General features: G+C 35.4%; 1 protein-coding gene across 1 annotated transcript in view; it reads left to right on the top strand.

Moving 5' to 3' along the window:
* The window catches only part of LOC110098297 (probable inactive ATP-dependent zinc metalloprotease FTSHI 4, chloroplastic), a 51952-nt gene extending 28153 nt beyond the window's left edge, over positions 1-23799 (top strand). Inside the window, exons 7-15 of the mRNA XM_028698472.1 lie at positions 310-422; positions 506-584; positions 703-840; positions 939-1050; positions 21801-21964; positions 22061-22166; positions 22664-22740; positions 23282-23425; positions 23509-23799. Of these exons, the coding sequence (XP_028554305.1) occupies positions 310-422; positions 506-584; positions 703-840; positions 939-1050; positions 21801-21964; positions 22061-22166; positions 22664-22740; positions 23282-23425; positions 23509-23652 (1077 nt within the window). The 3' untranslated portion in view covers positions 23653-23799. The remainder of the gene's footprint in view (positions 1-309; positions 423-505; positions 585-702; positions 841-938; positions 1051-21800; positions 21965-22060; positions 22167-22663; positions 22741-23281; positions 23426-23508) is intronic.
* The last annotated feature ends 906 nt before the right edge of the window (positions 23800-24705 follow it).

Raw genomic sequence — 24705 nt, forward strand, 5'->3', positions numbered from 1 at the left:
GCGTAAAACTTGTCGAACAAAAATGACATGAATCCTTTAAGAAATTGTGTTAATGCTAGGGCGTCCCCTGGAAGCGACGCGCTGTATGGCCTGAATACAGTGACAAGTGTGCAAGGGCCGCTGCACCGGCGCCCGGGTGCAGTGTTAAATAGGCAAGGATTTTCACATCAAGGACGGATGTGAGCAAAGAAGCTAGTCCATGAAACTAAAATTAGGATAGAAACTTGGAATATAGGTTCCCTTACAGGAAAATTAATGGAATTAATAGATATTATGATTCATAGGAAGTTAAATATTTTGTGCATTCAGGAAACTAAATGGATTGGAGAATTTTTTAGGTCTGATCTGGAAAGGGATTCCCTTCTTCAAGAAATTGCAGACCTTGCAGTTGATTTTACGGGAGCAGAGCTCCAGAATATATTGTAAAAAAATTTCCCTTTTCCCCTCATGGCTTACCTGACTGAATGGTATGAATGTTGATTAATGCTTTGAAGTTGATGGCCAGGAATGAAGCTGGTATTTTGACTGCTAGAAAGGATAAGGACTTTATTGAAAGGGAGGAGCTACTGGAGGCTCTTAAAAGGGTACTACAAATTTCTGCATTTCTTGAATATTTGACGCATAACTATACCAAATGACATGTTAAAGGAGCTGAACCATTCTGATTTACATACACTGTTGCAAATCTTAATTTGTTTGCAGCAAAAAGGTACTTTTGAAACTGGTCAGGAAGATAGCACCACAATTCCTGAGGATTTAAAAATTAGGTTGGCTTATAGAGAAGCTGCTGTGGCTGTAGTTGCATGTTATTTTCCAGATCCTTACCGCCCATTCATACAGGCAAGTGGAGAAATAAAGTTTATTGTTTCAAATGTTATTATCGTATTTTACGTTAATCTCTATGGTTCCCATATTGATAGCTTATTCATCTGTTGCAGACTGATATAAGCACAATCAGCAGTAAGCCAAACATGCAATATGTTGAATTTTCAGGAAAAGCCTTTTTTAGGAAGTCTGATTATGTGAACTTGATAGTAAAAGCATGCACTCGTGAGTCACGTGATCCCTCTTTGTTATTTCATTCTTTTTCAAACCAATAAGCCAATTTTTTAACATTTTGATTGCACGTTCAGTATATCATCTTATTATATTACTTTTCCTTTTTTAAAAATGTATTATCGCAGGTGCATCATATTACTTTCTTTTTTCTTCAAGTAACTTTGGGTAAACAGCAAATTGGTGCCTATGTTTGGATCTTGTACAATTCAGTCATTCATTTTTATTCTTTTGCATTAATGGGTCACTTTAAAAAAATGGTGTATTTGGGGTCTTTCTCTTATGAAGCCATTAACTAATGAGAAAATCCTCAAAATATTTATAAAACTATCAAGCTAATGAGTCCCAACTGTTATTATAGTGCTGATTGGCCGTATAAAGATATTTTATTAAATTATGACGTTTCTAGACTTCCAACAACAGTGAGTCTCTCTCCAAACTGCAATTCCTCCCCTGATTGACTTCTCCAACCAGGTGTGATCAAGGCTTGGTTGTTGGAAAAAAATTGAGCTTGAATTGGTAGAGTTCTATCTACTCGTTTTGTTCTGCATTATCCTCATTTGTCTAGCACAAATGATTTAAATTATTATTTAGCTTCTAATTTTGATAATTTTGTATGTGATGTTTTACTGAGTTTTATCTTATTATTTAATGTTGAATGTATAATTTAGATTCAAATATCATCATTACTAATAATCTAATTATATTAATTACAATTATTTTTATTGTGTTTATCATGAATATATTATTGATTATTGTTTTTGTTTATAAGTGTATAATTTTTAGCTTTCTTATCAGCCTTATTATTCAATAACTTTTAGCATTTGGTGAGGACTCTTCCTCGAATTACTTTTATGCAAACTTACCATTGTTCCTAGCACTGCCACTCTCGTATAGGGTTGCAAGCAAACTGGGTGTTTGACAATTTGCTCATGGCTCGGCTCGATTGTAGTTTGTTCGTGATTGTTTGATTAAGTAATCAAACAAGCTTGAGCATTTTTTTTTAAATACTCAATGTTTAAATAAACAAGGAGAAAAGGACAAAAATGGTCCCTCAACTCTTTGTGAGAGTTCAAAATGGTCCCCAACTATTTTGAGGGAACAATTTGATCCCTCAACTCTAAATGAGACTTTTTTTTTGTTTTACTGCCAATTTTAAAAGGAAATGTGAGATGGACATGAGGGTATTATCAGAATAAGCAAAGAATGTTTTAAGAGATGGTCCTGCAACACAGAGTAGCGTATTAGCGAATCCTCAAGGCGCACCCAAGTCAGACCCCAGCAACCGAGTAACCAAGCCCATGGGCAAATCTAGCATACTATAGCACAGAGTAGCGGCCCGTAGCACAACATCCTCCTTTGCGGCCATGATCCCTAGTGTCTCGCGGCGCGTCATGTTGATCCCGCAATCCCGCAGCGTCGATCCCACGATGCATCCTCAAATCAATAATCGATTTGACCCCATAGTCCTACAAAGGCTATACTGCAGTCGATCATTAATGTCTATCGATCGTAGTCTAACCCAACGTCCATCAATCGCAGCCTTGAAGGAGAATTTATCCATGGATTTACCCTTGTTCAACTCACGTAATGGGATTTGAGCGCCCCGTAAGTCTCACGGCGGAATAAATCCTTCGTTTCTCTCTTTTTTGCCGTAAATCTTGAATTTACTTAATAATACTATTTAAAAAAAATTATCTAATTAATTTGATAATTATTAATATAATTAAATATCAAATATTTATTAAATTAACATATGTACAAGTAATTTAATAAATAATACTATAACTAGTAATTAAATAATTTAATAATGAAGCTAATTTCTAATTAAATTATTTATCATTATAATTTGTTAATAGACGTGCTTCTCATTACTTATAAGAATGAATATAATAAAACTCAGATTGATTATTTTTATATAAGAAAAATAGATCGTTTAGATTGCAAAGATTATAAAATTTTTCTTAGTGAAAGTTTTTGTACCCAATATCGTTTATTAGTTTTGAATTTTAAAATGAAGGGGCAAAAAATAAAAAATAAAATAAATCCTTGTTCTAAAATTAGATGAGGGCATTCAAAGAACATTAATAATTTTTTTAGAGTAAAATTCTAAATTTTAAGATTTTGTCTATGCATGAGGAAGCTAATGTTATGTAGGAAAAAAGTAGCGAGTAATATGACGGTTTAAAATTGCGTAAATAAGGCTCGAGGCGGTGTGAGGCGTAAGCCTCACGGATGTAGAATTGCGTAAATGAGAATTTAAGGGTTTTAGCAGGTAAATAATATCAAGTTTCTATCATACAATAAAAACATCTAAATGACATATGAAATTAGTTGAAAGTAAGAAAATATATGTCATAAAATCATGTCCCAAAGTACAAAACCACAAAATATTAGTCTATCAAACTCCCAAAGTATAATTAAGAAAGAACATATAAAATTCAATCATATCCCATCACTAAATGGGTCTTCAAGGGAATCTTTTTCTTCAATTGTATTTATGAATGTCATATCTTCATCATCTTCAATGTAACTCACTTTTCTCTTTCTTGTTCAATAAGAATGATTATTATCATGTTAATTGTTCACTTGATATAAATATAATGCAGTAGCATATAAGAAGTTGTGGAAAACCTTTATTTGGTTGTTGTGCTGCAGAACTAATGGATGTGTTTGGTGTGATACTAGTGGATATGCCCACTTGTTCTGCTTCGCCCCTCAAGACATCTACACTTAGATCCTCTAGTTGCATGTCTGATAATGACAAATCTATCTCATCATCTATGAATCACTCATTATCAGATGACACATCATCACACACCAACGGGTCGTCATCATCCTTCAACCCCTTATTCCTCAACCTCCTATCTCTCAATTTCTTGTTGTACATAATATACACAAGGGAGTTCATTATGAATGTTGAAAGCCGATTTCTTTTTTTTGTTTGCACTTGACTATATGTACTCTAGTTTCGCTCACACTTAGAAGAAGAACAAGTGAGACCCAAAACTCTAACAACAAAACTTTGTAACTCAGGGGTTGAATCACCAAATTGGATTCACCATTCAACTATTTCCAAGAAGAAAAATGATAATCAGAACATATTAAAGTGTAACTAGACCTCCCACCGAGCATAAATGATATCCCAAATTTCTCTATAACTTGCCTCCTCTCCTCCCAAGTTATGTGCAATCAACTTTTTCGCCTCATCCATAGTATTATAAATAAAACCCATGTCTGGTTTCTTCTCGGCATCAACTAAATGGCATAGGTCACAGTAGCCCAAAATTTATCATTTAGAATTAGCTTGCGTATTTCCCTCCCCTCCATTTTCTTCCCCCACACAGAGTTAAGCCATTATGTTGATGTAAACATTGCTTCAAGAGGTTGTCTCACATCCAACATGCTTTGTAGTGTCAAATAAGATGTGGCAAACCTGTAGTATAAACTTGCATTAGGAATTGAAAATGATTTACATTGCACAAATGTAATAACGAACCTAGTGGTTGCAGGACGAATGATTTCCTTCTATGAAAACTTTATCATCAAGGCTAAGACACATGAGTGGTTGTAGATGAACTTTGCGATCTTCTTTGCCCTAGAAAGAGTGCTCTTGTGTTGAGGTAAATCACCAAGTTCCTCCAATATGAGATCAATACAGTGTGCTGCGCAGGGGGTCCAATACAGGTGTTTTATCTTCTCCATCAACATCTGACCAGCTGCTTTGTATGCACTGGCATTGTCAGCACCACCTGAACAACCAATTGCTCCCCAATCCCCTCAACAATCCAACTAGTAAATTGAAAATGAATGCAACATTTTTAACCTCATATGAAGCTTCAACTGATCGTAAAAATATAGTGCCGTAGGGATTGTTGACAAGGATATTAATCAAGCTCTTGCTCTTCATGTCAGACCATTCATCTGACATAATGGTAACACCAGCCTCAATGCATGTCCGTTTAATCTCATCAATGCTCTGTTCTGTGTTCTGCAGCTCCTTCAAAATCCATGTTCGCAACTCGTACATGGAACGTGCCTTCAACCCTCTCCCATACAACCTACAGACCACAGCATATTGAAGTAGACCGGCGAGGTAGCAACATTAAATGGTATGGCATTCTATGATTCTAAAAAAAATATGCCAATATCCATCAGACATCATCTGTGCTTGTCCTCTATCCTCTTCTGGATTAGTCATATATTGGTCCATCAGATCCCGTGCACCTCTAATATGTATAGTGGAGGAAGAGCCCTTTCCACTCTCGCTCCCGAAGTAAGCACCATGTTTGACCCTTTCATCAAATTGCTCCTGTTGTAAGTATTTTTCCGTGGTACTTTTCTTCATGTAAGCAATAATTTCATCCTTCACCTTGTCCGACACATTTGCATACGGTGCTACGTTTTTATGAGAGCATGATAAATGCTCCTTCATGCGGGTTACTCCGCTCTTCACTACTTTCTCGCAAAAATTGCATTTCAAATACACATAAGTCTTATCATCGCCGCATATGTCAACTTATATACTGTATTTCCAAGAAGGGTCCCTCTGCAATGACGTATTAGACTTTTCCTTGCCCTTAATCATATTTTCTGAAGGAAAAAAGCAAAATAAAACAAAAACACTCAAAAAATTTAAAACCATAGCTTTCCTATAAGTTGAAAAATCATACCCTAAACTTTAAAAAACTATAAGAATTAATCAACAAATAATGTAGAGGGGCGGCCGGAAATAAAGGGCTCACCGGCGAGCGGCGGCGCCGGCAGGAGAGGCGCCGGAGACATGCGGGAGATCCGGCTTCGGGTTTTTGCGGGATCGGGAACGGCAGCTTTCAGGATCGGGTTCACGATGCTTGCGGTTTGGCTTGGACCGGTAGAAGGGAGAGGCATTTTCATAATTATTTGAGGTGAGTGGGACCCTCTCTATGAGGTGCACGCTTCAAGCAAAATTGCGCAATTGAGGCGCGCCTCACTCTGCTTGAGGCGAAAGCCTCAGGCAATGCCAAAATTGCTTAGGCCTCAAGGCGCTTTTGGTCCAAATTGCACAGAGGCGCGCCTCTTATTGCGCAATTTTAAACTATGAGTAATATTAAGAATGTTGCAAAAGATGTGATTGAAGTATCAAAAGGAAAAAAACTATTAATAGTAAAAATAATTGGTGGTGGAATTAAATTGTGCAAAAAACGAAAAAAAATAATAAGATTTGTTATAAACATAGGTTTAGCGATAAATTTTTTGATAATAGGGAAAGATATAAATAAGTTTGTAAGGAGTCTAAGAAAATAATATGTAATGCAAAGATTGCAGCTTTTAATGATTTATATAATAGATTAGATACTAAGGAGGATGAAAGATATATGTATAAGTTAGCTAAACAAAGAGATATGAGTAGTAAGGATTTAGTTCAACTGAAGTGTATGAAGGATGAAGATCAAAAAGTGCTTTTTTTAGAAGAGGATATTCAACAAAGGTTGATGAGATATATTTTAAAAAAAATTTCTAATGTAGATTGTGAGAATGTGATTGACTTTAGTAACCTTAGTACCCTAAATTAAATTAAAGACTTATTTTTATGGATGTATTTGTAAAACGGAAGTGATATAGAATGGGAGGGGTCATGTGAATTTAATATTTTAAATTAATTGGAAAAGAGAGAGAAGGGGTTACTTAATTAATCCCTTAAATGGAGTTCTAATTTTGTGAAGAAATTAATTAAAATAGAGAATGAAAGAGAATAAGGGGGGCCGACCATATGGGGAGGGAGGAGAAGTGTCCACATACAATGTATGTGGACCCAAACAATAAATGTGATTAGAGAATTAAATCTGATTTTAATTTTAGATTTGAGAGATTTAGGGAGTTTCATAAAAAAATATTAATTAGGAAAATTAATTTAAATCAAATCCAACTAGAAATTTAATTAGATCTAATTTAAGTAACTTTCCTAAGATAGGGATTCCTAAATAAGAATTAAATTAGATTTAAATAAGAATTAAATTAATTTTCCTAATTAATAAATCTTTTTTAGGAATCATAATCTTAGGAAAGTTACTTAAATTAGATCTAATTAAATTTCTAGTTGGATTTGATTTAAATTAATTTTCCTAATTAATAAATCTTTTTTTAGGACTCCCTAAATCTCTCAAATCTAAAATCAAAATCAGATTTAATTCCCTAATCACATTTATTGCTTGGATCCACATACATTGTATGTGGACACTTCTCCTCCCTCCCTATATGATCGGCCCCCCTTATTCTCTTCTCTTCTTTATTTTAATAAATTTCTTCACAAAATTAGAACTCCTTTTAAGGGATTAATTAAGTAACTCTTCTCGCTTTTCTAATTAATTTAAAATATCAAATTCACATGACCCCTCTCCCGTTTTATATCAGTTTGATATCAGAGCATGATTGCTCACCCAGGATGCGAACTCGACAGAGTCGAGCTCTTTTTCACCCAGTGAGAATGATGCGGACATCCAACCGTCCATGCCTATCCAAGGAGGAGCTGAAGATCGACGATCTTGATCGTCCTACATTATCTTAAAATTTTATTTGTAAGTTTTATTTTAATTATGCATTTTTTATTTTTACTCTCAAGGGTCTAATCTTATATAAGCCCTAGGGGTATGATCGTCTTATTTTAGTTTATTTTATTTCTAAGGCCTATATATAGAGGCCCTTAGTGTAATGGAATGATAGATTATTAATAAAAAAATTATTGCACTCTTGTTCTTTGAGAAGGACCCTACTTCGCCAACAGTGGGTGTTTATGTTGAAAGTGGGAATATAGACAATAGGTCATGCAAACGACCCTTAGAATTTTACGAATGCTGATACTGCTATTTTTGGTAGAATAATTAGTGATTTTGCTGCCCATGCATTTGGAATACTAGTTGAAGATGATTTTTCACCTGCTACCATTTATAGTGAGATGACAGCAAGTTACACTGTGCATTATGAGCCCCTGTTGGTGTGCTCACTATCACCTTCATCCCAGCAAAAGTGGCAAGACAATTCAAGTATTATGCCAATAGTTACAACATTGATATATTTAATAATATAACATGGAGGCAGATATGTGAATGTTTTGCCGTGGACATTGTTAGATGCTTTCGTGAGCTGCAATCAGATACACAAAGTTGGTTAGTGAGATCCAACCTTGTTTTGGCTGGAAATGCCTCTTTGGTAGCTCTGGATGTAACTGATGATTTAGATATAAGGACTCTCAATCCCGAGTAGAAGAAAGTAATTGCAAGGGCAAAGAACCACTTGCTCAAATCAATGCAGTTCAAAGGTAGGGAGTCTTTGACTGCGGAAGCTTTGTTAGAGAGTTAGTACCAATAGGAGCTTAGACTAGCCACCACTCGTGCACCGGAGTGCTAATGGTTAGTCTCTTTGACCTTCATCATGAGGTCCGCCCTGTTTGTTCGAAAGGTTCTTTGGGGGTTGAAGCTTTAGAACCAACTTTGCATTGTTATTTCCTAAAAATATTAACTTTCAGGTTTTACCTTAAATTTTCTTGCATAAAAAAAAAATTTAACTGATGTAAAACATATATGGGAGGGGGCAGTGCCGGTGGCATGGTTGGGTGCAAGTAGAGCTTGGGGTAGGGATTTAGAGCTTGTCTTATTAAGAATCTTAAATGAAGAAAGATTGATTTAAATTAAAACCTATTTAAAAATATATTTTAATTTAAATAAATCTTTCTTCATTTAAGGTTCTTAATAAGATAAGCTCTAAATCCCCACCCCAAGCTCTACTTGCACCCAATCATGCTGCCGACCCTGCCCCCTCCCATATCCGTTCTACATCAGTTAATTTTTTTTTAATTCAGGAAATTTAAGGTAAAACCTGAAAGTTAATATTTTTTGGAAATAAAATGCAAAGTTAGTTCTAAAGCTTTAACACCCAAAGAACCTTTCGAACAAACGGGGCAGACCTCATGGTGAAGGTCAAAGACACTAACCATTAGCACTCTGGTGCACGAGTGGTGGCTAGTCTAAGCACATATTATTACTAACTCTCTAACAAAGCTTTCGCAGCCAAAGTCTCCCTACCTTTGAACTGCATTGATTTGAGCAAATGGTTCTTTGCCCTTGCAATTACTTTCTTCCCCTCAGGATTGAAAGTCTTTATATCTAAACCATCAATTACATCCAGAGCTACCCAAGGGGCATTTCCGACCAAAATAGGATTGGATTTCACTAACCAACTTTATGCATCTGGCTACAGCTCACGGAAGTATCTAACAATGTCCACGATAAAACATTCATCTATCTGTCTCCAAGTTATATTATTAAATATATCATTGTTGGAACTATGGGCATAATACTTGAATTGTTTTGCCACTTCTACTGGGATGAAGGTAGTGAGCTCACCAATAGGGAGCTCATAATGCACAGTGTAACTGTCTACCACCTCACTAATAGCAGGTAAAAAACCATCTTCAGCTAGTATTCCAAAGGCATGGGCAACAAAATCACTAACTCATTCTCCACTCATTTGACATCTTTTTAGTCTTCAAAATAACAGTCTCAGCATTCATAAAATTCTGAGAGTCGTTTGCATGACCTATTGTTTATACTCCCACTTTCAACACAGACACCCAATGTTGGTGAAGTAGTGTCCTTCTCAGTGGACAAGAGTACAAAATATTTTTATTAATAATCCATCATTCCATTACATTAGCAAGGGCATCTATATACAGGCCTTAGAAATAAAATAAACTAAAATAAGACGATCATACCCCTAGGGCTTACATAAGATTAGACCCTTAAGTAAGGGTAAAAATGAAAAATGCATAATTACAAATAAAATTTAAAATAATGTAGGATGATCACGGCCGTCGATCTTCAGCTCCTCATTGGATAGGCTTGGACGGTTGGATGTCTGCATCATGAAGTTAGAGAGGCTTTAAGGAAAATGAAGTGTGGAAAAGCTATTGGACCTGATGATATCCAACAATGGAGGTATGTAAATGCTTAGGATATGAAGGAATTTCTTGGCTTAATAAACTTTTTAATATTATTTTGAAGACTAAAAAGATGTCAAATGAGTGGAGAATGAGTTAGTTGATTCCTATTTTTAACAGTAAAGGTGATGCACAAGATTGTGCGAATTATGGAGGAATTAAGTTAATGTGTCATATTTTAATACTGTGAGAGAGAGTTATGGAGCATAAGTTGCGGCGTGACACTAATATTTCTCAAAATCAATTTGGATTTATGCCAGGTAGGTTTACTATGAAAGCTATACATTTATTGAGAAGTTTGATGGAGAAGTATAGAGAGAATAAGGTAGATCTGCATATGATTTTTATTGATTTAGAGAAGCATATGTTAAAGTTTTAAGAGAAGTGATATAGAGAGTTTTAAATAAGAAAGGGGTTGATAATCCTTATATTCAGGTCATTAAGGATATGCATACAGGAGCTGTTACTTGTGTTCAAACACAAGGTGATTTGAATAAGTAGTTGGATTACATCAAGGATCGGCCTCAAGCCCATAATTTTTTTTTACTTTAGTCATGGATGTTCTCACTAGACATTTGCAAGTGGTTGTACCCTGGTGTATGCTTTTTACTGATGATATTCTTCTTGTTGATAAGATAAGAGAGGGAGTTGAAGGTAAATTTGAATTATGGATGTCAACCTTAGAGTCTAAAAGCTTTCGTTTAAGTAGTTCTAAAACTAAATTTACGGAGTTTAATTTTAGTAATAATAGATCTAATGGGGGGATTGTGACTTGGGGCGATCAAGTTATTAATAAGAGTAAATGTTTTAGATATCTTGGGTGTATTGTTCAGAGTGATGGTGAAATAGATGGGGATATTATTAGTATAATTTAGGTTGGATGGTTGATGTGGAGGAATGCATCAAGCTTGTTGTGTGATAGAAAAGTCCCTCTCAAACTTGCATGAAAATTCTATAAGATGGTAGTGAGTTCTACAATACTTTATGGTGCAGAATCTTGGCCATTAAAAGAGAAGCATAATATTAAGTTAAGTGTTGCAGATATGAGGATGCTCAGGTGGGTGAGTGGCTTTACTCTTAGAGACAGGATACGAAATGAGCATATACGTGAAATGGTTGGAGTACCTCCAATGGAAGATAAGATTAGAGAGAGTAGCCTTAGAGGGTTTGGTCACTTAAAACATCAGCCTTCCAATGACCCATTTAAGATAATAGATGTCATAAATTTGACTTATGTTGAGAAAAGTAGAGTTAGATCTAAAAAGACTTGGTTAGAAAATATTAGATATTACATTTCTTTATTACATTTAGATGAGAATTTGATTCTTAACATGCACAATGGAGTAAAAGGATTCATGTAGCCAACCCCACTTAGTGGGATAATGGCATGTTGTTGTTGTATCATTATAATTTGTTAACTATAATCCTACTAAAGTTAAATCCTACTTTCGCCAAACAGCCCCTTAAGAATTGCCAAGTATATTAAAACTAAAAATTTTGAAATTATTAGAACAAATATTATTTATAATTTTTTTATTAAAGAAATGTTTAATAAAAATTTTCACAAAAATTATAATCCCTAAGAAATTTAAAAAATTACATTTCTTAAAATTGTTAATTAAAAAAGACCAAATTATCCTCATACTTAACAATATCAACTCTACCATTAGATGACATGATAAAAAATATCCCATTTGGAGTTGAGGGGCCAAATTAGTCCCTCAAAATAGTTGGGGACCATTTTAGCCTCTCACAACGATTTGAGGGATCATTTTGATCATTTTCTCATAAACAAACTTGAACAACTGTTTGTTTAACTCGTTTATGTTCATTTAAAGCTCGTGAATAAGCTCGATATGAAGCCGCTAAGAAGCTTGATTCATGTTTGATATAGAGCTTGCAAATAAGCTAGTTAAGAAACCAGATTAATGTTCGATATTAAGTTTGATTAACTCTTTATAAAAATGATAAACATCCTTATATGAATGTTTTATATTTATTATAATTTAATAAAATAATAATAATTAATTAATAAAATTTAAATTAATTAAATATTATATCTTCTATTAATTAGAGGTATGTTAATGTTTTCTAAATTGTTGGTTTTGAGTGTTTATTAAAAAATTTGCTTATTAAAAGTATCATTTTTTGAGCTTGATAAAATAGTCATTTTTAAGCTCGAAAACGCTCAATAGGTTGACTCGTTTATGAGCTCGAGAAAGCTCGCTAGATATTTTCATTAATGGATTTGATAAGACTCATTTGTTAAGCTAATGAATATCTTGATAGTAAAGCTCTCTAATAACTCGGTAAGACTTGTTTATTATTTAGTATGAGTCACTCGTTTAAATCTCGATAACATGATGTGAATCTAATATGAGCTGAAAAAAAATCCAAACTTGAACATTTTTCATTTTAAATGAACAATGTTTGAACATAAATAGAAAAGCTCAAGTCGAGCTTGAATCGAACAAGTTGAAAATAAACGAGCTCAAATATGAAAAACCACATGCTTGTCTTAGCTTGAATTTTTTCGTTTGCAACCTTACTCTTGCACCTTCACTCCTAGCATTAAAATGATCAATAAGATTTTTTGTTTTGAAATAGTGGAACTGATTAAAAAAAAATCTCATCTTAACAGGTGCGCAATGCAGTTCTTTTAAGAGGTGAGAGGTGTGGGACATGGTAAGTTGAAGGGTCAAACTTCATTATGGTCTAAATTGAATGTTCCAAGATATAGTCAATCCTAAAGTTATCTTGAAGTTGGAGCTAGCTAGTTTTTTATACATCTTACCTGCAAAATTTACGTAAGTTGAAGATATCATGAGCTATGATGCACCGACACTTCATTTTAAGAGGGTATGCAGTGTCAGACACGGACACGCATCCTACACGGTGAGGACACGTGTCAGACACGTCATCAGCGTGTCCCATTAAAAAAATAGAAAAATTAAACCGGTCATGTGTTATTGCATAAATAAATAAATAAAAAAACCCTAATCCCGCTATTTCATATTAGTCGGTTCATGCCCGAGTCTTGATCTTCACCTTAATCCCGTATTCATGTTCGTATTTGTGGTCGTCCCGAGCGATTGAGGCGAGCAGCGGTAGGCTGGAGATCGCACCCTTGGTCTTCCCTTCCGGCTGTAAGCAACAAGCCATCCTCTTTAATTTCTATGCACAGCCGAGGGAAGCCGACGCCAAACCGTAGAAAATTTTTCAAACCTTTAAGTTGATTTCATCATTTTTTCTCCATTCGTCATTTCTCTTCATTTATCAATGATTATGTAGATTTGTGATTGGAAAAGCATATTTTTTTAAAGTATTTTATTTGTTTTGAATTAAAGTGCTCTTGCAAAAAAAATTGTTTATTTAATGCGTTTTTTTTTTTGGGAAAAATGGGGGCATACGCCCAAATATTAAACAGTCCAAGTTACAAAACAAAACTGATAGTTACAAGTAAGTACAGGAACTATACCACCAAAAACTTGAAGAAAGAAAACAATGCAGGAAAGGAACAAGAAAATAAGAAAGCAGAAACACGCGGACTCAAGAAAATAAGGTCTACATCAGACAAGCATCAAAGCCCGACACATAATAGAAAGCCACGAATCCAGCCATAGAGACACTGGTTGCCTGAAGCCAAAGCAGACAGGCCATCGCAGCGCCTCAGAAAAAAACCCCTCCATGAAAACCTGGTTGCCATAAGACCGTCCAAGGATGTTGGATTGATGTAGACCTTGGCTCATCATCGTCCCAAGAACCAAAAAATTCCAACACGAACAAATAGGTTGCGAGTGTGTAATAGAGTGGAGAACCACACAGAAAGATCTCAACATGACAGTAACAATAACACCCCTGTCTAAAGTCACGCCAACAATGACCAAAAGGAGCAACATCAGGTAAAGAATCATCTACTAATAGAGAATACACGCCAAGCCAACAACCATAAGAAAACAAATCCGCCCAGAATTTCCGCAAACCTTTCCTTGAGGTGCTCATAACATTTCCACTGCTTTGATTTGGCACGAATAACACTAATGATAATAGCTTTTAAATCATTTAGACTTCTCCAAATATTAGCAAACCTTCTATTGTTCCGTTCCCTCCAGATAAAGTAGATCAGAGCAGCCAAAATAAGATAACAGAAATGTTTTTCATTCTTACCATAATCCCGATAGTTCTCCAGAAAATCATACTTGCAAAAGATTGGGCCTTAGGTAAAAAATAACCGTCAAAGGGAGCAAAGCGGTAAGAATAGAGAAAGTAAAATCACAGTCAAAATAAATATGAGAATGACTTTCCAACTTTCCAAGACAGAAAGAACAGTCGGGAAAAGCTGGAATGCCCCTAATAGTGAGATTATCTGCTGTTTTAAGCTTCCCTTTCAAGGCCATCCAAGCATAACATGTATAACGTAAGGCAAAGCCCTTGTACCAAATAAACTTAAACCAAACCACATCATCAAATTGAGCATGATAAAAAGTCGTGAGACTCCTGGAGGGAGGATTGGGGTAGCCCTCCCAAGTAAGCACTGGATGCCCCCACGGAACGTCAGTCCTCAAAATAACAGAAGTAATCTCAGTAGGTAATGAGTCAGGGAGAGCTCAATGGTTATCAATAATGAAATCCTTAACCCGCTTATGGGAAAGCCTGTGAGAGTAGAAATTATCAGAAACCGATTTGTTATTGCACCAAGGATCCCAAAGGAAAGAGAAATTATAGTTTTTGTAAACCAAGAGGGAAACAGATGGGAGAATGGAAGCAGCCACTTGACAGAACAATTTCCAGAATTTTGAAGCATAAATTGGTTGAGATTTCCAAGGAGACTCAAATTTCTCCCTATACCAAGATCCAATTTAAGTGTTATTGTTGAACATCCTGAAAATAAAGAAACAAGCCATGTTATGATAAAGAGACTCAAAAGATGAAAGACCTAATCCACCCTTGATCTTTGGTAAAACCACAGACTTCCAAGATATGAGATGCAGCTTCTTTTCTTTAATGTTGCCAAAAAAGAGGAATTTGGAACAAATCTTAGAGATAACTTTGCGGCAAGCTTTAGGTATAATAGCTCCACGGATCCAGTAGGTTATAGTGTTGGCTATAGTGAATTTTAAGTATTGCAATCTACTTGCAAAAGAAATAAATTTAACTTTCCAACCCTCAAGTAGAGTAGAAATCCTACTCAGTAGGGGTTGGAAGTGAGCGGAGTTAAGTCTATAGGTAGAAATGGGAAGGCCCAAATAGGTGATAGAGTCCTCCACCCGAGCAATCCCAAGGCAGACAGAGATGTCATTATCAGAAATCAAGCCTTTAGAGAAGAGCAAAGAGCTTTTAATGGGATTGATATGAAGACCAGAAGCATCAGCAAAACTATGAAGAGTCTCTTTCAGGGAGTTAGCATTATCCACCGTGGCTAAGCCAAAAACCAAAAGATCATCAGCATACATGAGGTGGTTGATATTGAGATTATGTTTTTGCAGCCCCATAAAAGAGTTGTGAACCTGATCATTAAGGCAAGAAGATAAAGCATCCATGACAATACAAAAAAGAAGGGGGAAAGCGGGCATCCCTGCCTAAGCCCCGAGGAGGAATTAAAGAAGCCTTCCAAAGCCCCATTGAGGCAAATAGAGAAGTGCACATCAGAAATGCAACCTCTAATCCAAGTAATGAAAGCTTCCGGGAAACCTTTTTACCTTAATATGTTAATCAGAAAGTTGCGGGAAACTGAGTCAAAGGCTTTCTTGATGTCTAGCTTGGCATAGAAATACTTATGTTGACCTTTAATTCCCTCTAAACTTCAGAGGCAAGAATGATGTTGTCAGTATAACATATCTTAGAAATGGAACTAGACTGACTCTCATGAATAATGGAGGGAAGGATGGGCTTCATCCTATTAGCAATGATCTTGGCCACAATTTTATAAAACACATTGCATAAGAAAATATGTCTGTAATCAGAAATAGAATTAGAATGAGTACCCTTAGGGATAAGGATAATGGCCGTAGCTTTAGTACCCCTAGGCATCTGCCCAGAGGAGAAGAAGTGTTTAACAGCTCTACAAAGATGAAATCCAATAATGTGCCATGTTTTTTGGTAAAAAAACAAAAGAAAAACCATTAGGTCCCGGGGCTGAGGTGGAAACACCAGCAAAAACCACCTTTTTGATTTTTTCATTAGTAACAGGGGCTTAAAGACCAGAAAGCAAATAAGAAGGAACTTTATTACCAACAGGGATGTTATAAGAGTTTTCCAAAGGAGGGGTGGGAGCGTTATAAAGATCTTTAAAGTGGCCTATCAGAGCAAGAGCCATGTCCTCATGAGAAGAAAGAAGCCTAGAAGGGGAAGCAAGCTCCTTAATAGCATTTCTGTTCTTCCTAGATCTGATCTTGGCATAGAGGAAACCAAGATCATCCTCTCCTTGGGATAGCCAATAAGCTTTTGCTCTTTGTAAATCCAAGAGAACCAAGCAGCTTGAAAAGAGGCTAATTTGTCATTAGCCTCCTTAAGAGAAGAATTTAAGGCATGGTTTAAAGGATCATTCTGAATCTCGGATAAACATTGGTGCTGAAAGTTTTTCATCTCTAAAATGCCATTCGAAATGAAATTAGAAGAGCTCCAATTTTTTCCACGGATAGCTTCCTTAAGGTGCCTCAAACAATCATAAAAGAAGGCAACGGGGCTAGCACATATTTGTCTATCAAAAGCCAAGAGGACCTCCTCCCAAAAACCATCCAAATTAGTCCAAAAAACTTTAAACATAAACCTAGAGAAGGTTCTTTTCACATGTGTAGCAGACAGAATCAAAGGGGAATGATCCGACCAGAAGGGGAATCAACTTTGTAGTAAGCAGCAGGAAATAAATCCAAAAAAGCATAGTTAACTAGCATTCTGTCAAGCTTAATGTGAATGGGGGAATCAATCCTTTGGTTAAACCAAGTATAAAAAAACCCCACAGAAGCAAGATCTTGTAAGCTAGAATCAAACATAAAATTATTAAGCTCTCCCAATTTATCAGTAGACAAAGAGTTCCCACCAGCTTTTTCACAATCAAATATACAACAGTTGAAATCCCCCATGACAATCCAAGGAAGGTCAATACTAGCCGAGATATCAAGAAGATCATCCCATAAAGCTTTCCTATCTTCCAGAACATTAGCGGCATAAACAACAGAAAGGTAAATAGGGGGTAAAGAGCCAGCTTCAACAATGCCATGAATAACTTGGGAAGAGGTGAAAGAAGGGGTGAAAGATAAATGGGCAGAATCCCATTTAATCCAAATTCTACCAGGGGTAGAACAGGAAAAATTGTCACAACTTTTCTCATTCTCAAATAAAACATGGGGAAAAGAAAACGAAGGGTCGGAAACAGAAGAATGGTGTATTTTAGCTTCTAGAATGCCTAAAAGCTTAAGATTGTAGGTGGCAATTAAGTCTTTACACAACTTGGCTTTGACAGGGTTATTAAACCCTCTAACATTCCAAGCAGCAATTGCGGGCAGAGACATGGGTTACTTGGGGTTTTTGGCCATTTTGGCCGATTTGGGTTTTTGGCTTTTTTGGAAGGCGATTTGTTTTTCCCATAAGAAGGTTTAGTGGAGGAGGAGGAGGCTTTGGAGTTAGAAGTTTTGGGAGGAGGACCATCGTTAGTTTTAGAGGAGGAAGAGAGTTCCTCCTCAAAGGTCACACCTTCAGGTTATCCACTTGCACTGAATCAAAGCTATTCGCAAGAACAACTTGAGATGGAAGCATGAGCAAATGTGGGAAGGGTTGCTCAGAAGAAGAGGATTCTTCATGAGGCAAATTAAGGTTAGGAAGAGGTGGATCTTTGTCAGGGATGGATTCAGGCAGTGGCGGTAAAGCAGGTTCAGGGAGAGGTTGTTCCGAACCTTCCGGTATAACAGGTGGCGTCAAAGAGGAGGGCAAAGGCAATAAAGGGAGAGCCGAAGCGGGTTTAGAGATCGCAGGCGGAATCTAGAGGATTAAGAGCCATCGCGGCCGGAAAGGAAGCCGCCAAGAAGAGCCAAAACCCTAAAATTTTCTCACAGACGCAATGAAGCAACCTGCCTTAAACAATTAAATTTCATCATGTATTTAATGCGTTTTCACTACGCTTTTAATGCGTTCTCACTACGCTTTTAATGTGTTTTCACAGCGCTTTTATTGTGCTTTCACTGTGCTTTTACTGCGCTTTCACTACGCTTTTGCTGCGCTTTCACTGCGCTTTTATTGCACTTTCACTGCTCTTTTACTCTTACCAGTGAATTTAAATGCATTACGCATGATGCAATAGTTCTTTAATTATTTTTTAAATTTTTTTGACAATATTTATTAATTCTTTATTTCTTCTACTTTACCAGTGAATTTAAAAGCAAAATGAGCTATAGTGCTTGTGGGAGTGGTTCAAAAGAGCCATCTGTAGAAACTGATAAGCCATTATGGATTTATGTTATAAGGTTTGGAAAAACTTTTGAAGGAGGGAATGTGTCATTTAAATGCAATTATTGTGGTGACACCTACAAAAGATCTTATTCTAGGGTGAAAGCACATCTACTTAAGATTTTGTGGCAATGTAATTAAAATGCGTCATAAGATTAGTACGTCACAGTTGATTGAATTGAACAGACAAGTTGATGAAGCTGAATCTATGATCAAAATGGCACTTCCTAAATAGATACCTTTGCCATCTACCCATGGTTCATCCCACACTTCTTTCTCATCTGTTATAGTTGATCATTCATTATCATATAGAAGTGAAGGATATGATTCAAAGAAAAGAAAAGGAGTTTCCAGTAGTGCTTTAGAGAAGGCTTTTATCATGCAACAACGAGAGGAATTGGATGGTGAAATTGCAAGGATGTTTTTTTCAGCTGGACTTCCTTTCAATCTTGCAAGAAATCCTCATTACAAAAATACATTCATTTTTGCATGTAATAACAATCTTGCAGGTTATGTTCCATCTAGCTACAATGCATTATGATCAAAATTATTGGAAAGGAAAAGAGCACATATTGAAACGTTGCTTGAACCAATAAATGGTGTGTGGAAAGAAAAAGGAGTCACTTTGATGAGTAACTTTGATGTGTGATGCTTGGACTGATCCTCAAAGAAGACCACTCATTAATTTCATGGCCGCTATAGAGAATTATCCAATATTTATTAAAGCTGTGAATTGTGAAGGAGAATACAAGGATAAATATTTCATTGCCAATTTGATTAAAGAGGTGATAGTCATTATTGGGTCTTCAAATATTATGCATGTTATAACAGATAATGCACCAGTGTGTAGAGCTGCAGGATTGTTGGTGGAACAAACTTATCCTCATATATTCTGGACTCCATGTGTTGTGCACACTTTAAATCTTGCTCTAAAAAATATTTGTGCAGCGAATAATAAAGAGAAATGAAATCATCTATGCTGAATGTCATTGGATAACAGTGGTTGCAGATGATGCTATTTTGATCAAAAAAATTATTATGAACCACTCAATGAGACTTTCAATGTTTAATGATTTCTCACATTTGAAAATGTTAGCTGTTGTTGAAACTCGTTTTGACTCTGTAATAATCATGTTGAGAAGATTCAAACAAATAAAAAATGCTCTTCAATCTATGGTGATTAGTGAGAAATTGTCATGCTATCAAGAAGATGTTGGGAAGGCAAGGTATGCAAAATAAAAGGTCTTAGATGATTTGTGGTGGGATGATATAGATTACATTTTGGCTTTCAATGATCTGATTTATGACATGTTGAGAGAGGCTGGCGCAGATAAATCATGCCTACATTTGATTTATGAGATGTGGGACACTATGTTAACAAAAGTGAAAAATATTATATACAGACATCAAAGAAAGTCACATAATGAAGATTTAAGTTTTTGGAGTATTGTCTATACCATTCTCGAGAATAGGTGGACCAAAAGCAACACACCTCTGCATTGTTTGGCCCATTCATTAAATCCAATATATATTTGTATTCATCTTTTAAATTATTTTTAAATTTCTTGGTAAATAAATAAATAATTTTATATGCTTTGTATTATTTGAAGGTATTAAAGTAAAGAATGACTTCAAGAAGACCCTCAACGTGTCTCACCACAAAAAGATTTAGAAGTATCAAATATGAGAAAGATATGCTTGAAACGATATTTCCCAAATGAGGATGAGAGAAGAAAAATTAATATAGAACTTGCAAAGTTCTTTGGATATTTAGAGGATTTTAGTGATAAAAAATCTTTGATTGATAGATAGAGGATGGATAAAAAAATGTGGTGGTTAATTCAAGGAGCTTCAGCACCGCTTCTTCAAACAATAGCAATAAAACTTCTTGGTCAAGTGTCATCCTCTTTCTGTTGTGAGAGAAATTGGAGCACATACTCATTTATTCAATCAATAAAGAGGAATAAAATAACTCCACAATAGGCTGAACATTTAGTTTATGTGCATATAAATCTTCATCTTCTACAAGGAAAACCCCACTTTATATGACATGTGATAACAAGATGTGGGATGTTGCTGGAGATGGATTCGAGTGACTTGATTATATGAGATTATTGGATGTTGTAAATCTTTCTCTAGATGAACCAGAGTTGGAAGCAATGATATTCAATGATGATGATAGTGAAGGCCAAAGACCAACTTCTGAATCTAATTTTATCATTCCCTCTATTGAGTAGTTGGACTTTCATGTTGTACTAAATTATTTTTTGCTTATATTTTTGTTGTTGTACTAGACATTTTGTACTAAACATCTTTATGTTATAAGCTAAACAATTTATCATGACTTTGATTTATTATTGCTTGCCATTTTTAATATAATGTTACCTCAATTTCTATATTTTATATTAAAAAATGTTATGATTGTCCACGCCGCACCCGTGTCCTATATTTTTAAAAAATGTCATGTCCGTGTCGTGTCGTGTCGTGTCGTGTCCGTGTCGCCATGTTCGTGTCGGTGCATCATAGATCATGAGTGAGTTTGCCATATTCAAGTCTTACATCTTGCCAAATGTAAAATCTCGGCCCATCACAATCTTCTAGAATAAAATTTAAAACTAATATCAAAGCAAGAATTATCAAGTCATCACATATTTGTATAGAGACTCGTTACCCTTTTAGAGGATCTTGGGGGTGGGGATTGAAGGAAAGACTTTATTTGAAACTTTTCTTTCGGATTAAAGTCTCAGCAAATCTATGAATAATGACAAAGCATGCATGCTGTACAAAGCTTGCAGTTGTTTTTTGTTCTCTAAAATGACTTATGTCTTCTCCACATGTTAATTTTCCTGAGTCGGAATATTGAGATTAGTGCATGGAATTTGTATAGCATGCTTAATATTTTAATTATAAGAAATTTATCAAGCATTTAGTTTCTACCTACTTTATATGTTTATGCTTGAGAATATTTTATAGGGAGAAAATGATCAAAATGATCTCTTGACTTTTTATGAAAGATCAAAATAGTCCCCAACTATCTTAAAGGATCATTTTGATCCCTCAACCCCTTAAATAGAAAGATTGGACTATTTTGATCATTTTCTCGTTTTATATGTAAGATCCAAAAATTCAGATCCCTTTTATCATTTTTGAATATATAGGTAGACGGTGAATTTAAATAACTTACAGTTCCTGCATCTTAGCTAGTTACTTTTAATCTTATGCCATGTTGCTCTTTTATCATGATCAACAAAGCAGTTGCCTTACTTTTTTGGCTGCTTGTTACGTCATCTCTTGATTCTTTTTTTTCCACTAATTGTGAGATAAACAGCCAGGGTAATAGAAGAGGAAATGTTTGGGATTGAAAATTTGAGCTGGATTTCTGCGAAGGCTACTTCTGAGGCATCAAGACATGCCGAGTTCTTGATACTTCAAACCGGAATGACAGCATTTGGGAAAGCATATTATAGAAACCTGAATGACCTTGTGCCAAACGTATGTTCATTAAGCTCTGCTTAGTTTGGAAGGTACCTGAATTTTAATACAACTGATCACATGCATAAATTAGCATCTAATTCTTTTGGGATTCAGCTTGCAACAAAATTGGAATTCCTCAGGAGTGAGTATATTCGTTTTGCTGTTGAGAAATGCTCTTCTGTGCTGCACGAATACCAGTCAGCAGTTGAGACAATTACAGGCACGGGAACTCAATTCATTGCTTGCTTTTGTGAACTTTATTTTAAATTTCTTTGCCTATTAAGAAACAAAATGTGAAACGAGTATATATATGTGAAAAGGTTGGAGCCTAGTGACAGATAAGATTAGAGAGAGTTGCCTTATGGTTTGGTCACATAAAACGTCGGCCTTCCAATGACTCGGTTATAAGAGTAGATGTATTAGATCGGGCCTATATTAAGAGGGGTAGAGATAGACCTAAAAAAGATTTAGTTAGAAAGTATTAGAAATGATATTATTTTATTAGGTTTAAATTAGCTCCAGTCCTTAGATTGTTTAGTGGGATAAAGGCTTGTTGTTGTTGTTGTTGTTGCTGCTGCCGCCTTTTAGGAACTTTACTATGATGGGAAGTTTATGCTTAAGATAGTTTACTCAAGGAAATTCATTATATATTCCAAGTTCCTGTCTTCGTTACTAGCATCTTGTTCTGAAAAATAGCACATTTTTTCTTCTATTTAGATGTCTTACTAGAGAAAGGATGGATCAAGGCTGATGAAATATGGGACATATACAGGAAAGCTCCACGAATTGCTCAGGTCTGCATGTCATTTCTTCTTGTTGCGTGATTTCAGTGCGTAAATAATTCTTTTCTAGATTTGGTCACATTTATTTTAGTTTTTTGAATTTAATGTATACAATACAATTCTATAATATGGAGGTATTATTTGTTCACCTTAAATCTGTCATTGTGATCTGTTTAATTTTCAAATTATAATTGGGAAGTCAACATTTTTTTTAGTGAAAAGTAATTGGGAAGTTTGCTTAAAGGACTGAAGCTGCAGAGGAAAATGTGATGGGAGGATTTTATTTCATTTTGGCTAATTATTATCCCTATTGAAAAGCATTGACAGTTTGACACAGAAATGCATCCATTGGTCTCCATCTGTCCCTATCCATGGCTCCTCCATTCATCATTTCTGATTTTTCTACTGGAAGGATTTCAGTGCTTCTCGAAACAATCCACACTTTTCATTTGACTGCCTTCTGCTTCTATTCTTCTGAAGTTGCACGAGATGCCGAGAAATAGTTGTAGTGATATCTTTGGTGCCCCTTTGTTTGTTTTGAACATTGTTGCAGAAACCTGTCAGACCCGTGGATGAGTATGGTGCGCTCATTTATGCTGGAAGATGGGGAATATATGGACTCTCTCTTCCTGGTAGGGTCACCTTTGCACCTGGAAATGCTGGGTTTTCCACCTTTGGGGCTCCCAGGCCTATGGAGGTACAGCTTTACACTTTCACATTTCGATGTAGAGTCTTTCATTTCTGTAGTAGCTCATTATATCCATTGTTTATTCCTTCCAGACTCAGATTATCAGCGATGAAACATGGAAACTAATAGATGGCATTTGGAATAGAAGAATGGAAGAAATAAGGAAGGAAGACGTCGCAGAGGTCGAGGAAGACACAGAGAATCCACAGCTACTGTTGGCCGATTATTTCATTTAAGCGTTCAAATTACACTGCTTGATGTAGAACTATTTTGAGTCTTCTCTAGTTACTATAGAAGCTTTTGTTATGCTCTTTTAAGAATTATAGAGTAGAAAACAGTTCCTAATCAAAAAGATAAAGCAGGGGGCTATTTATACTCGCAGATTTCTCATGTCCAATATTGTAACTTAAAAGATTTCGTTTGGGACGGCTTTCTTTCTACTTCTTAAATCAGCTTTCTAGTAAAATTTTTGTACTAGAAAGCTGCTTTATGAAGTAGTAAGAAAGCCATCCCAAATGAAGTCTAAGGCTTTGTTTGTTTGAGCGTTTTTTTGCCTTTTCCGTTTTCGGGAACGGAGTAATTTTTTTTTGTGTTATTTGGTTCATCAAATCACGTTCCCAATAACTCTTTTTTTTCATTTTTCTGCAGTTTTGAGAAAGCTTTTTATAAATGCTTCTCCGTTACAAAACTCTATTTTCTGAACTAATATTTTTTAAAACTGTCTTTTATAAAAGCACCAAAAAAACAAACGAAGCCTAAGATGCGGTGCAAACTTCGAAGTTCATTATGTTGCTGGCAAATGCATCAAGATTAGCGATATATACTTCCCAGTTCCCACACAGGAGAGGAGAATTTGCTATTTGTTTGGACGTAAAGCCTAGTTTAATGTTAATTCTACATGATTACAACACCATTAAAAGTTTGTAGTCTTCCTGTTTTCTTTAATTTATGTTAATTCTTCCAAGCTTTTAATTATAATTAAAACCTTGTTTGAACTTCTTTTTCAAACCTAATATTTAGCTTCGAAATTAGGTTCAAGAAAAATTCGAACATGTAATATGATATTTAAATCTAATTTGATTTTTTTTTCTAACATAGCTTCCCACAATTAGTTTTGAAATAGAGGATTAAGGCTTCGTTTGGGACGGCTTCCTTACAGCTTTTTAAAGTATGTTTAGTATAAACATTATGAATTCGATAAATGTTTGTACTAAAAAATCGTTTTAGAAAGCAGAAAAAAAGTTGTCCCAAACAAAGCTTAAATTAGATTTGAATTTTCTTTGAATTGT

The sequence above is a fragment of the Dendrobium catenatum genome, unplaced genomic scaffold, assembly GCF_001605985.2.
Source record: "Dendrobium catenatum unplaced genomic scaffold, ASM160598v2 fragScaff_scaffold_1089, whole genome shotgun sequence".
Taxonomy (NCBI): Eukaryota; Viridiplantae; Streptophyta; class Magnoliopsida; order Asparagales; family Orchidaceae; genus Dendrobium; species Dendrobium catenatum.